This window comes from Hyperolius riggenbachi, chromosome 7 (genome assembly GCF_040937935.1).
Source record: "Hyperolius riggenbachi isolate aHypRig1 chromosome 7, aHypRig1.pri, whole genome shotgun sequence".
Lineage (NCBI taxonomy): Eukaryota > Metazoa > Chordata > Amphibia > Anura > Hyperoliidae > Hyperolius > Hyperolius riggenbachi.
This window is the reverse complement of record NC_090652.1, coordinates 291,074,928-291,087,823: the sequence shown is the minus strand read 5'-3', so window position 1 is coordinate 291,087,823 and position 12,896 is coordinate 291,074,928. Positions and strand designations below refer to the sequence as shown.

Genomic DNA, 12,896 nt, shown 5'->3' with positions numbered 1-12,896 from the left:
AGGAGCGTGAGTAGCACAAAGAATGTAAGAGGCGCTCAGAAGTAGATAAAACGGAGTTAAAAACCCCTTAAAATAGAGGGGGCTTACCTCACTAATGACAAGTTCATATAAATATGAATTTTAATAAGCACAGGCAACGCGTTTTGTACGTGTGCGCCTACTTCCTCAGGCCAAATAAAATGCCAGAGTTGTATCAGAGCCAGGTACAGAGCACCTCCTTTTCAAGCATGGCCACGCCGTCTGAGGGGCGGGCCATGATCAGCTGGAGGGTCCGCGAGCGGCAACGGGGGACCAGAGGACAGCTAGGGAGGCCTCATTAGGATCTCAGAGGCTTCCTTCTCCTAAGGTAAGTATGTAGTCTAGTTTAGGAATACAGAAGCGCTAAAGAAGAATAAAATACACTAAAAAACAGTTTAAAAATGGGAGGTAGTGGTGAACTCGCCTCCTAATAGATGACGCAATAGATCTATTTCAGTATAGAACACAATTTTTATTAGGATTTTCTCCTTTGTTGCAACGCATTTCGTGGGTCGAACCCGCTTCCTCATGCAATACGTGAGTAACTGTGGAGAATCTCTGTGCGTGGGCGCCTCTGTTAGGTAAGTATGTGTTTCTGAACCTGGTTATTGGCTCATGCTCTCTTCAAACCAATCAATAAAAAAATGATTTATGTGACTTTACTGCCAAGTTAATTGTTGATGCCTCCTTTTTTCTGTAGGGCTGTCCCCTTACAGCGTTGCCCCCTGTAAACATTGCCATCCGCTTCACCTACATCCTGCAGGACTGGCAGCAGTATTTCTGGCCGCAGCAGCCTCCAGGTGAGAGAGTCACTTTAATGTAATGGTAGTCAGCGAAGCGCGTTTTCCCATGAGGGCAATGTCACATTACATCTTTCACGCCTCTCCCCTTCTCTCTCTTCTCTCTCCTCTCTCTCCGCTATTCATTAAACCTAGTGTTGACATATAAGGTTGCATCGTGCAATTACTTTATTTTTGTTCAAGTGTTACATGACCCTTAACCATTTCTGCCGCAGGGATGTGAGTCTGACATCCGCGGCTGTTGTAGCTGCAGGAATATAAGATTCGTGTCCCTGCACTGAGCCGGTTGCTGCGCGCGACTGTGCGACTGCACAGGCAGGCACGCTCCCGTCGGACCCCTAAAGGGGGGATTGGCCGAAGGAGCCAATCCATGCCTGCTAGTGAGAATGATTACTGTTACAGTAAATAACGGTGATTATTCTCAGTAACACAGTGCAGGAAGTACATTACTTCCTGCAGTGACCTGGGGGGGGCAAGCAGCATTGGTCAAAGGGATCATGTGATCCCTTAACCCCCTGTGTCTACAGTGATTGGCCAAGGGATCATCTGATCCCTTGCCCAATCAGTTTCTACCAGTCCATCAATGATCATTATTACTGCTAGTAATAGTTATCATTAAATAAATATATAAAAAAGTAAATCAAAAAATAAAAATAAATGTATATTTTTTTCCCAAATTCCTTCCCCCAGGCAGCAATGATTGGCGTAAGGGATCATGGGGTCCCTGAACCAATCAGAGTTCCTAAGGGACCATTCACACTGGCAAACGCAAACCGCAAGCGTTTTGCGCGGGTGATTTTACTGCGATTAATTCAGTAAAATGCATACACTTTACACTCTTGTGATTTTTGAGCGATTGTGATTAGCACTTTTTAGCATTCTAATCACGATTGCTCTAGAATCGCGGTAAAATGCTGCATGTAGCGCGTTTTGCGATTTCTGCTAATTGTGAACCACCCGCAATCGTCGGCAATCGTGGCAGTGAGATCACTGCCATATAGTTATGCTAGCGCTTGCCGGCGATTCGCGGGAATCACCTGCTAAGCGCCCCAGTAAGAATGGGTTCTACAGGTTCTTTGCTACAACGCGTTCTTTGCGGTGATTTTTTTTGCGATGTCTCTTTGTGGCGAATTATCGCATTAACTATATTGTGTAACATTGTTTAATGAAAATTAGTGAAGCAATGTTTAGCGACGTGCGGCGATCGCGACCATCATGACGAATCACTGAGTGACCATTTGCTCAAATCCTCATTGCCCACTGTGTGATAATTTTACTGCGATCGCTTAAACAATCATTTAAACTATTGTTCACACAGTCATCACCGCAGCTGTGGAGATGGATCGGGGCACGATCGCTGGTCGTCCGTTTGTGGCATTTTTCTGCTGTCCAGGCTGTTCTGGGGCTATGCAAACAAAGTATGGCGCTAAAATACTTTGTGGAAAAAATTGGCCTGTCCAAAGCCTCATGGACACTTCATCGTTAATGGCATGCTAGATGCCCAGATAGTTATCAGATGACATGCATGGGGTATCCTTTTAACCGTGACAAGTTGTAAAATAGATTTTAGGGCCCGTTTCCACTTGTGCTGTGTGAATTAGTCGCGAAAAGCGCAAAACAAATTTGCACGCGTATGCAAATTTTACCCCGAATTCGTGGGCGTTTTCGCATATGTTAGTAAGTATGCGAATTTAACCATGTCAGTGCCTGTGTGCTTTTACATTGATTTTATGCAAAAATGCCTGCGAATTCACGGTAAAATTTGCATACAAAAACGCATGCAAATTTCCTATTAAATACATTGTATGCGAATTGCCTAGCGGTATGTGGTATGCGAATTCTGCGGGGTCTACCGTGCAGATTTTTGAAGTGGAAACAGGCCCATCCACTTGTATTGGCTATGCGAATCTGCATGCAGGAAACGCATGCAGATTCTCTCTAGTGGAAACGGGCCCTTGGATTTGTTTTGGGTTAAGGTCTATGTCTTGTGAATTACTTTTACTGCCAAACTGAATCAAAAGCAATATATTTTTTATTTTCATATATTCAGTACCAAAGTAAAAAGCTTGTAAAAATAAAACAATGACAGAATTTAAAACAGACTACATAGATTGTTACCTTAGGGACTTAGCTTTTTTTTTTTTTTTTTTTTTATATGAATGCCATGAGGGTATATTACTGGTATTTTTGCAAATGAGGGCTTGTAATTATAGGGTACAATGTGAAAACAAGAATCACAACACAGAAAAAATAGACCTTTACTTCAAGTTAATATATTATCACCACAAATTGTACTAGAGACATAGTTTAAATGTTTGAATAACCAAGATAAATGGGCAAATAAAATATGTGGGTTTTATGTACGGTAACATTGCTTATTTTAAAACTATAGTGGATGGAAATAGAGCAATAGTGTATTTTTTTATTTTATTTTTCTACTTTTTCCCTGTAAAATACATAGAGAATAAAATTATTACTAGAAAAAAAAAATTACACCCAAAAGCATAATTTGTCCTGAAAAAAAAAACAAAATTCGTTTAGATGTGAGAAGTCATGATAAAGTTATTGGGGAGTGAATGGGTGAAGTGCTGAAATGTTAAGACTCCTCTCGTCTATAAGGTGAAAACAACCCAAGAGCTGAAACGGCTAAAGGGCGATTAAAGGGGTATCTGCTGAGTTTTTATTTTGACTGAGTGAATGCTATTGCATTCAGCTACAGTAGAATGTGTGCTGCATCACCCTCACGTCCTAAGGATAAACGTGTGTGATTACCCCAAGGCTACATGTTGTTACGTATATCAATTTTGTCAAGCAACGGTGGGTTCAGATTGTGCGTGCCTAAACACAGTTGTTAGGGTGCACATACATCACTCGATATTGAGGCCCGATCGACCTTCTGATTAGATAATTTTATAGATAATTTTATCGAACGAAAAAAATTTGTGTCGTCAACATGGCCGCCTGATTGAGCTTCCGAAAGATTTCTGGCTGAAATTGGTCAAATGGTTCAATCTATAATGTTGGAAAAATGTTGATCACAAAACCTCGGTTGGGTTCTTATCAGTAACGGCATCTGATATCGTGATGACAGGCAGACCCCTGGCAGGTGTCCCCTCAAGTGTAAAGTGTCTCTCTGTGCCCTGTGCTTTAAACTCTAATCTCTCCGCCGGAACGACTTTTGGCCTCCTCAGGTGCCCGCCGTCACTGCGAGCGCTGGTACCACGTGGCACTGGTGCATTTGTGATGTGACAACATGTGCCGAGTTCGCTCTCGGTGACGGTGGAGAGCAGGAGTTGTGCCGGCGGAGAGGTGAGACCTTACAACACAGAATATGGACATGGGAGGGAAATTTACACTTAGCGGCCCGGCAGGCGGTGGTGGGGCGAGAGCGATTTCCATTAGATTTCAGCATAGAGAGAGAGTGGCTGCAGGAGAGTGGCACCAACAACAGTCAGTCGCAGTAAGGTTAACAGAAGTTGTCACTCTGTTGAAGTAACTTTTAAATCCATGTGATGGGAAACGAAATTGTCAACGTTTTGGGACGTTATGTAACCGCCACTGAGGCTGTGCCCATCACGCTCTGCAAGTGCACCAACTCTGACATACCTTGTCACATTGTTTATGCCTGGAGATATCAGCCCTCCACGGGCCCGAAAGGTTAGCAATCCTATGTGGCTTAAAACTGGAGCAGCAACTTGTGCTGGCCGGTTAGTGTATATGTTACGGCCAAAACCAGAAATCGGCCAATTCTAGAATTGGCCGGCCGTTTCTAGAACTGGCCGATTTGACGTCGGCCAAAGTCCAAAATGCTGGGAATTTCTGACATTGGCCGGCCAATTCTAGACACGGCCAAAGTCAGTCGGCCAAAGTCCAAAACGCACAAATTCCAGAACATCCCGGGTCCTGTCCAGCACCATGAATGGCACTTCCACTCTGCTCTGAAAGATACAGCATACTAAGAAAAGCATTTAATTACAGCTGATACAAATCCTGCAATAAATCTGCGGTGTGTCTACATCCTGCTTTCTTGGGAGAAGACATTGTTAACATCCTGTGCTTTTAAATTACCTGCTCTGCTGTGGAAGTCAGGTGACACAGGGGAGAGATCAAATTACAGTGGTGATTAGTCACAGATGAGGTGGAATGCATGGCTGTGGGTGCTTTGCTGGGGGGCTGTGCATGGCTGGGGGTGCTTTGCTGGGGGGCTGTGCATGGCTGGGGGTGCTCTGCTGGGGGCTGTGGGTGCTCTGCTGGGGGCTGTGCAGGGCTGTGGGTGCTCTGCTGGGGGCTGTGCATAGCTGGGGGGTCTTTGCTGGGGGGCTGTGCGTGCTCTGCTGGGGGGCTGTGTATGGCTGTGGGTGTTCTGCGCTGCGCATGGCTGGGGGGTTTTTTGCTGGGGGGCTGTGCATGGCTGTGGTGGGTGCTTTGCTGGGGGGCTGTGCATGGCTGTGGGTGCTCTGCTAGGGGGCTGTGCATGGCTGTGGGTGTTCTGCGCATGGCTGGGGGGGGGGTCTTTGCTAGGGGGCTGTGCATGGCTGTGGGTGTTCTGTGCATGGCTGGGGGGGGGGGGGGGCTGTGCATGGCTGTGGTGGGTGCTTTGCTGGGGGACTGTGCATGGCTGGGGGGGGGGGGGTCTTTGCTGGGCTGGTCGTGGCTGGAAATGCTTTGCATGGTCGGGGGGGGGGGGGGGGGGCGGCTTTGCATAGCTGGGGGTGCTTTGCTGGGCTGGGGGAGCTTTACTGGGCTGGGGGAACTTTACTGGGCTGGGGGGAGCTTTACTGGGCTGGGGGGAGCTTTGCTGGAGGCGCCGCCAGGAAGCCCCGCTCACCTCATCCCCTGCTGCCGCTAAGTACTCAGACCTCCGATCAGGGCGACCACCAGGCGGAGAAAGGCAGAGCAGCGCGCACGCTACCCGCCCGGACCCATACACTTCCAATGCAGAAGAAGTGTTTAATGACGTCACTTCTGCATTGAAGTGTTCGGGTCCAGCGGGTCTCGCGTGAGCTGGCAGCTGCTATGCCTCTCTCTGCCTCCCTGCTACGGTCGCCCTGATCAGAGGTCTGAATACGTTAGCGGCAGCCGCAGCAGGGGATGAGGTGAGCGGGGCTTCTTGGCGGCGGTGAGCGGGACTTCGGGACTTGGCCGGCCACGTGAAGTCACAACGCGTTCTGGCCGGCCAAAGTCCGAAACTGAAGCCCGTTTCACACATTGGCCGCATGAGCCGGCCACTTCGCATACTGACCGGCCAGAACCCGAAGTGGCCAGACTTCGGGTTCTGGCCGTAACATATACAACGATCAGGATTTTTAACGCGTTGAAACGGATTTCTGCTTATCATAGCTGTGAATAGTCAGGGTTAAGGTGGCAATACGTCTATTGACATGATGGCCTCCAAAAGCATGCTTGACCGTAACTGGTCGCATGTATCCATCCAACATGTTGAAAAATGTTGGGCTGTTGTGATCGATCGGGTGCACAGTGATAACTGCATGCTATATCGTGACGAAGCTGCGGAGCTGTTCCCCCCCCCCCCCCCCATGCAAGATGTGCCTACCTCCCCCCCCCCCCCCAGTATGCAGTATACTTTACCTGTCTGTGTCCAGGCCCATTCCGTTACCCGCATACACGTGCCCAACGTGGTAACCAAATTAATGTGGGCAGTGCACGTGTGTGATGTCACATGTATACGCCAACAACTACATGGGGCGTGTATGTGGATTGCAGACAAAGCCCGGAGCCAGCTGCGGACACGGACAGGTAAAGTATACTGCGCATGGGGGTTGGGGGAGAACATTTTACATTTGGGGGGCAGCATCGGGCCTGCAAGGCGGCGGATGCGACGTCACAAGGCCAGTTGCAAATCTATTTCTAACCACACCGCTGCACTGTTTGATGAAGTGCAGCGCTATGGGCTGTCAACCCCTCCTGACCTGCAGCGGATCAACATCTCCCACCTGGTGCATTCAACTGATTCAACAATTTCTAGGACATACAATCAGTGTGATTGAATCTGCCGGATATCGGTGGGAAAAAACTAAGTGTGTGGCCATCTTTAGTGGGTTTGTTCTCTCTCTCTTTCTCTCTCTGTGTCTCTCTATAATCTGTATCTCAAAATGTACACAAATAGGGCTTGATTCACTAAGATAAATAGCATGCCTTATCAAAGTTAACACGCCTTATCAGAGTAGCATATCGAGCGCTACGAACCTGCAGGAGCTCAGGGCAGGATGAGTGGAGTTTCCAATTAGCCGACATAAGTTCGTAGCGCTCGCTATGCTACTCTGATAAGGTGTGTTATCTCTGATAAGGCATGCTATTTGTCTTAGTGAATCAAGCCCATAAAGTTGAATTAAAGCAAATCTGTCACAAGCCTGAGCACAGGAGACTGAGCATTTTGATTGCAAAGTTTAATCAGAGATTACCGAAAGCTGCTAGTCAAAATATTAATATGTTGTTTCATTCATTTATAGATTTTTTTTTTTTTTCTGTAAAGGTGATTAAAATGTGGAATGTATTACTACAGCAAGTAGCTATGGCAGCTCCACTTCCAGTCGCCGGCCTGAGGTCCCCGCTGCGAGGTCGTCATCTACTGTGCCTGTGCAGTACACTCGACACCACGTAATAGACAGCGGCGCTTGCGCAGGCGCAGTAGAGGACGACTCGCAAGCTCGGCCTCTGCACTGGCTGGGAACCCCGCTTCAGCGGCTGGAGCCTCCCCAGTTTATTTTTAAATTGGCGTCTGCTTTGGAACATGCAAATTTTTGCTCAAAAGTAAATGGAAACGCTCACGAGCAAATCAAAGCCACAAGCTGATCAATTAAAGTGAACCTTAACTAAGTAAAATTATTTAAAATAGACACGTGATGTTTAGGCAAATGAATATTACATACTTACCTTGCCGACAGTTCCTCTCAGAAGCTCACCATCTTCTTCTCATAACTATTCTTTTCAGTTCTGGCGGAGGCAGGAAAAAGACCTAGAGTGCGTTTTTAAATGGGCTTGGGTCTACTAGTGTAGTATAAGAGACTAACTGAAAAACGTATCCAAGTCATAGTGAATCTATTGCTGGTATACTACATGGATGTTGGTAAGATTGTATAAAAATTGTGCAGTCAGATAGTGTGTGACCTCAATAGTAGAAAAGAGACGGCACACCACTGGCTCTGCAAACTTTGCTGTGTATTGGCGAACAAACACTACATGTTACGGATCATCGATCCTTCATCAGGTGTATAACAACAGTGAAATGAGTACAACCTCATATAAATACACAATCAGGTTTGAGCCACCACACCCTTATCAGCTCCACCCACCAAAACATTTAACCCCTGATCCCAAGTACATAGTTTCATAATAATTGAGTCCCATTAAAACAACCTGGTCATATGGCACTCCATATTGGCTACCAAAAAAATGTCCATCAAGACTGACCGTACTTTCTGGCACTTCCCCTCGAGGACTGCCACAGAACCACCTGTGAAAAAACATGGGGTTATAAATAACAAGCCTATTATCTACGAAACGCATCCTATATGGCACTTTGTGACCAAAATGGTATAAGTAAGTTACAGAAAACATTTTAGAGGCAGCCTTTCATTCATGCCTCTAGGAGTCACTACATCCAAATTATGGATCCACCTTGATTCACGTTGTTTTAATAATTTCTCTTGATTTCCTCCTCTTTTGGAGGTAGCAATAGCCTCCAACACACACCACCTCAGTTGCGCAGCATTATGACCCGCAGAAAAAAAGTGTCTGGCCACTGAGGTATCGTAACCTTTTCGTTCACCCTCAGCATACCTAGTGATGGCCCTTTTGTGTTCTTGTATGCGGGTCCTGACAGCTCTAGTGGTCTCTCCCACATACATGAGGCCACACGGGCACTTCAGCCCGTATACCACCCATGCAGTGGAGCAATAGTGCCTGCCTTTAATGGGAACCTCTTGACCCGTGTGTGGGTGACCAATCTTCTCCCCCCTGATGATGCCACTGCATACATTGCAATTGAGGCAAGGGTAAGTCCCCGCCCTCCCTGTGGTTGTGTTTACAATACTGGGGGAAGTGTCTGTGCGTCTCACCCTGTCATAAACAGTCCTACCTCTTCTTATAGAAAAGAGAGGCTCCTCACAAAATAATGACCCTAACTCCCTGTCATTTCTTAACATAGGCCAAAATCTCCGTACTGTTTTTTTAATCAGCTCTGTGTTTTTGCCCAAGTTCATAACAAAAGGGACCCCTTTCTGTTGCCCCCTATGGGTTTTGCTGGTTAACAGGGTAGACCTACTAATTGCCTTTACTTCCTCATTGACTGCTGCGAGATGGTGTGCGTTGTAGCCCTTCCGTGTGAACTTGGCGGTCAATTCTTGACCAGCCTTCACGTAATCCTCCTCTCTGGTGCATATGCGTCTGGCCCTGAGGAATTGCCCCCTTGGTATGGCTTTAACCACATGTCTTGGGTGGTGGCTGTCAGACCGCAATAAATTGTTGCGGTCTGTAGGTTTCCGAAACAACTTGGTGGCAAACCGACCGTCAGCAACACCAAGGGACACATCCAAAAAATTTATAGCATCCCTGGAAACTTCCAGGGAAAACTTAATCGTCGAGTGCATTGCGTTGGCTTCATTAACCATCTCATGGAGCAACTCCTCTGGACCCCTCCACAAAAGTAATACATCATCGACAAACCGGAAATACTGATAAATATATCCATTGAACCTCGGATTACACAAAAACATAGTGCGCTCCAATGATTCAACGAATATATTAGCAATAGAGGGAGCAGCCGGAGATCCCATGCTTGCCCCTTGACGCTGTATGTAAAAATCATTGTGGAACCTGAAATAGTTAGACTTGAGAATGAGTTCCAAACAATCTAACAAGAAATATACCATCCCATTAGGGAGACTGGTTTCTAGTAGCTTATCTTCAATGACAGCAATAGCCTCATCCTGAGGTATTGCTGTGAAGAGGCTTTGGATGTCAAGACTGCAAAATATGATATCACTTGGTACCTCATTCAATGCCTCCAGCCTCACCAATAAATCCGTGGTGTCTTTCAGGCAATGAGGAAATGAATTAACAACCCTTTGTAAATGCATATCCAAAAAACCTGCCAACGGGTACAATACTGACCCCCTACTGGACACAATTGGGCGCCCAGGGGGGTCAGTAAGCTGCTTGTGGACCTTCGGTAATAGATATAACAAAGGTATACTGGGATGTTCGACTGTCAGGCTCTTGGCCATCTTTGTATCAATCACCTCATCCTCCACTGCTGCAGACAATAACCGATCCACCCTTCCTTTTACAATCACAGTAGGGTCCTCATCACATTTAATGTAATGTAATTCATTCTGCACCTGTTTGAAGCCCTCTCTAAGATAGCTACTAACATCCTGTATCACAGTTGCCCCCCCTTTATCTGCCTTAGTGATTATAATGTCAGCATTATCAGCTAGCCGCTTTAAAGCTGCATTCTGGGTTGCAGTTAAATTGGGATGGATGTATCTGCTACTGTCCCAGTTCCCAATGATTTCCTGTCTGACCGCTTTTTCAAAGTTTTGAATGGCTGGAAATTCCTCATCAGGGGACCAATCAGACCGCTGCGTGTATCTAGACAATCTATTGTCAGTCCCACTCTCAGGCAAACTGTCTTTGAAAAAGGCCTTCAATTTTAGCCTCCGTATAAATCTGAACCAGTCCACTTCCCACTCAAACATGTTGTCAAGATGGGTGGGCACAAACCCCAATCCTTTCTCCAAAACAGATAGTTCCATTGGGTCAAGATTATAAGAGGAAATGTTTATGATGTTGCTCACCTGGCCTAGGTTCTTTTCCTCAGCTGGTAATAGTCCCTCTGCTGGCATGCGTTCGATCTGTTGGGGGCTGAACTGGCTCCTCTTTGCCCTGCATCTTCTGACGCGCCCCCTGTAATGGGAGCGCGGGCCTCTCGAAAATCCTGCTGGTCGAAGTCATCAGTCATAGACTCTGCAGTGTCCCATCCCCTTTCGTACTGGCTTGGCCAGTACGTGTGACCACCTTTACGGCCCTTTTCCACTATATCAGTTGCTGTTAGTTATAACTGAAAGGACAACTGCTGAGCAAGGTAATGTCCATGTTTCCCTATGGCTCAAGTAGGTGATATTACAGTTTAACAGTGTGCTGCCCTGGAAGCTCTGATGGGGTAATGGCCATATTTAAAATGGAGGACGGAGAATTCAATTGATCACAGTGGACAAAGAGGAGAAAGAGATTGAGGAGTAGACTACACAGGAGGTAAGTATGACCTGTGTATGTTTATATTTATTTTAATTTTTCATTTCAGGTTTTCTTTAAGTGACCCTTGTGCCATCTTTTCAGCTGCCAGTTAATTGATCAGCTGTTTACAACTTTGATTTGCCCGCAGCCATTTCTGTTTACTGTTGAGCAGAAATCTGCACATTCAGCACATTTCCAGTTGTACCCGTCAGAGGGACGTCCGGGAAGACTGAACTTAATTTCTTTTCATCAGGTTTATCACTTAGCTGCATTATTGTATTGCAGATTTTGCATACTTTCTTTTAAAATATGAACTTACTGTGTTTTTTGCTATTGCCTCTGGTTTGTGGCTTGCAGACATTGATGCTGTGGTTGGTGGAGAAGTCGGGGGTCTGGAATTTGGAAAGCTTCCTTTCGGTGCCTGTGAAGACCCTATAAGGTAAGCCTGTTGCTTCACAGGAATGTCTTCTGCCATGTTTGGCCACCCTGAGTCTGGTTGTGAAAACTGGATGAAGCCACCAAGGGCAGATGGAGTCTCAAAGATGAGCACACTACATGATTTTATACTTACCCAGGGCCATGAGCACTGATGCGTCCCTTGTTGTCCTCCCGAGTGCCTCCATTCGCCTGGTATTGGTCCCGGTAATTGACTCAGTCGCACCAGTTGGCTTTTCTGTGCATGCGCGGCCCTACCACGCATATGCAGAAGAGCCTGACTGGGGTGCTGAGCCAGTTACCGGGACCTATACCAGGCAAACGGAGGCACTCGGGACACCTCCCTCACCTTGGGCTCTCCCCTCTGCGCTCCCCTCCTGAAATTATCACTGGCATCGGGTGGGTGGCGGCAGGCTGAACACATACCTCCATCGCGCCGGAGATCTCTGATCTCTAAGAGCTTCATGCTACTTCCTGTTCACACAGGAAGTAACATGAAGCACTTAGAGATCGGAAGCACTTACAGAGCCGTTCCCCCTCCCCACCGATGTGCGGCCACGCTTTACCCTCATGTTGCGACCCCTCTTGCCCCCCAAAAAAGGGCCTGTGTGGACCCTGGCAGCCATGCTGATCTGTTTAGCTGCAGTATTTTTTCAGAGGAAAATTAGGGATAAAACGTAACTTTTAATTCATATTGCTAAAATAGATCGAATACAGATACTACTAATGGTGAACAACGTGAAAACAATTGGGTTGGTAGGTATATAGTTGTTAGTCATACGACAAACCTATCAATCTACCAAAAAATTTTGGCTGCCATTTTGGGGCCATACTAGCTACTACTTTAATATGTGTACTATGTGATATTGATAATTCTTTATTATTTTAGCACTTTTTGCACTCTGGCACTTTATTATTATTTACTCCTGATGAAGTTTCTAATTTAATGAAGCGAAACATGTAGGGTTCTTGGTGTGGGATTTATAATAAATTTACAATGGGAGATTGATAGGTTTGTCGTATGACTAACAACTATATACCTATCAACCCAATTGATTTCACGTTGTTCACTATTAGTAGTATCTGTATTCGATCTATTTTAGCAATATGAATTAAAAGTTACGTTTTATCCCTAATTTTCCTCTGAAAAAATACTGCAGCTAAACAGATCAGCATGGCTGCCAGGGTCCACACAGGCCCTTTTTTGGGGGGCAAGAGGGGTAATCCTGCTGGATGGTGTAATGGTTAAGGGCTCTGCCTCTGACCAGGGTTCGAATCTCGGCTCTGTCTGCTCAGTAAGCCAGCACCTATTCAGTAGGAGACCTTAGGCAAGTCTTCCTAACACTGCTACTGCCTATAGAGCGCGCCTTAGTGGCTGCAGCTCTG

The 12,896-nt window shown here is 46.3% G+C and overlaps 1 protein-coding gene across 1 annotated transcript in view; it reads left to right on the top strand.

The window, feature by feature from the left end:
• RAB3GAP1 (RAB3 GTPase activating protein catalytic subunit 1) overlaps nt 1–12,896 on the top strand; it is a 210,495-nt gene that overhangs the window by 64,320 nt on the left and 133,279 nt on the right. Inside the window, exons 8-9 of the mRNA XM_068245930.1 lie at nt 719–818; nt 11,433–11,514. Of these exons, the coding sequence (XP_068102031.1) occupies nt 719–818; nt 11,433–11,514 (182 nt within the window). The remainder of the gene's footprint in view (nt 1–718; nt 819–11,432; nt 11,515–12,896) is intronic.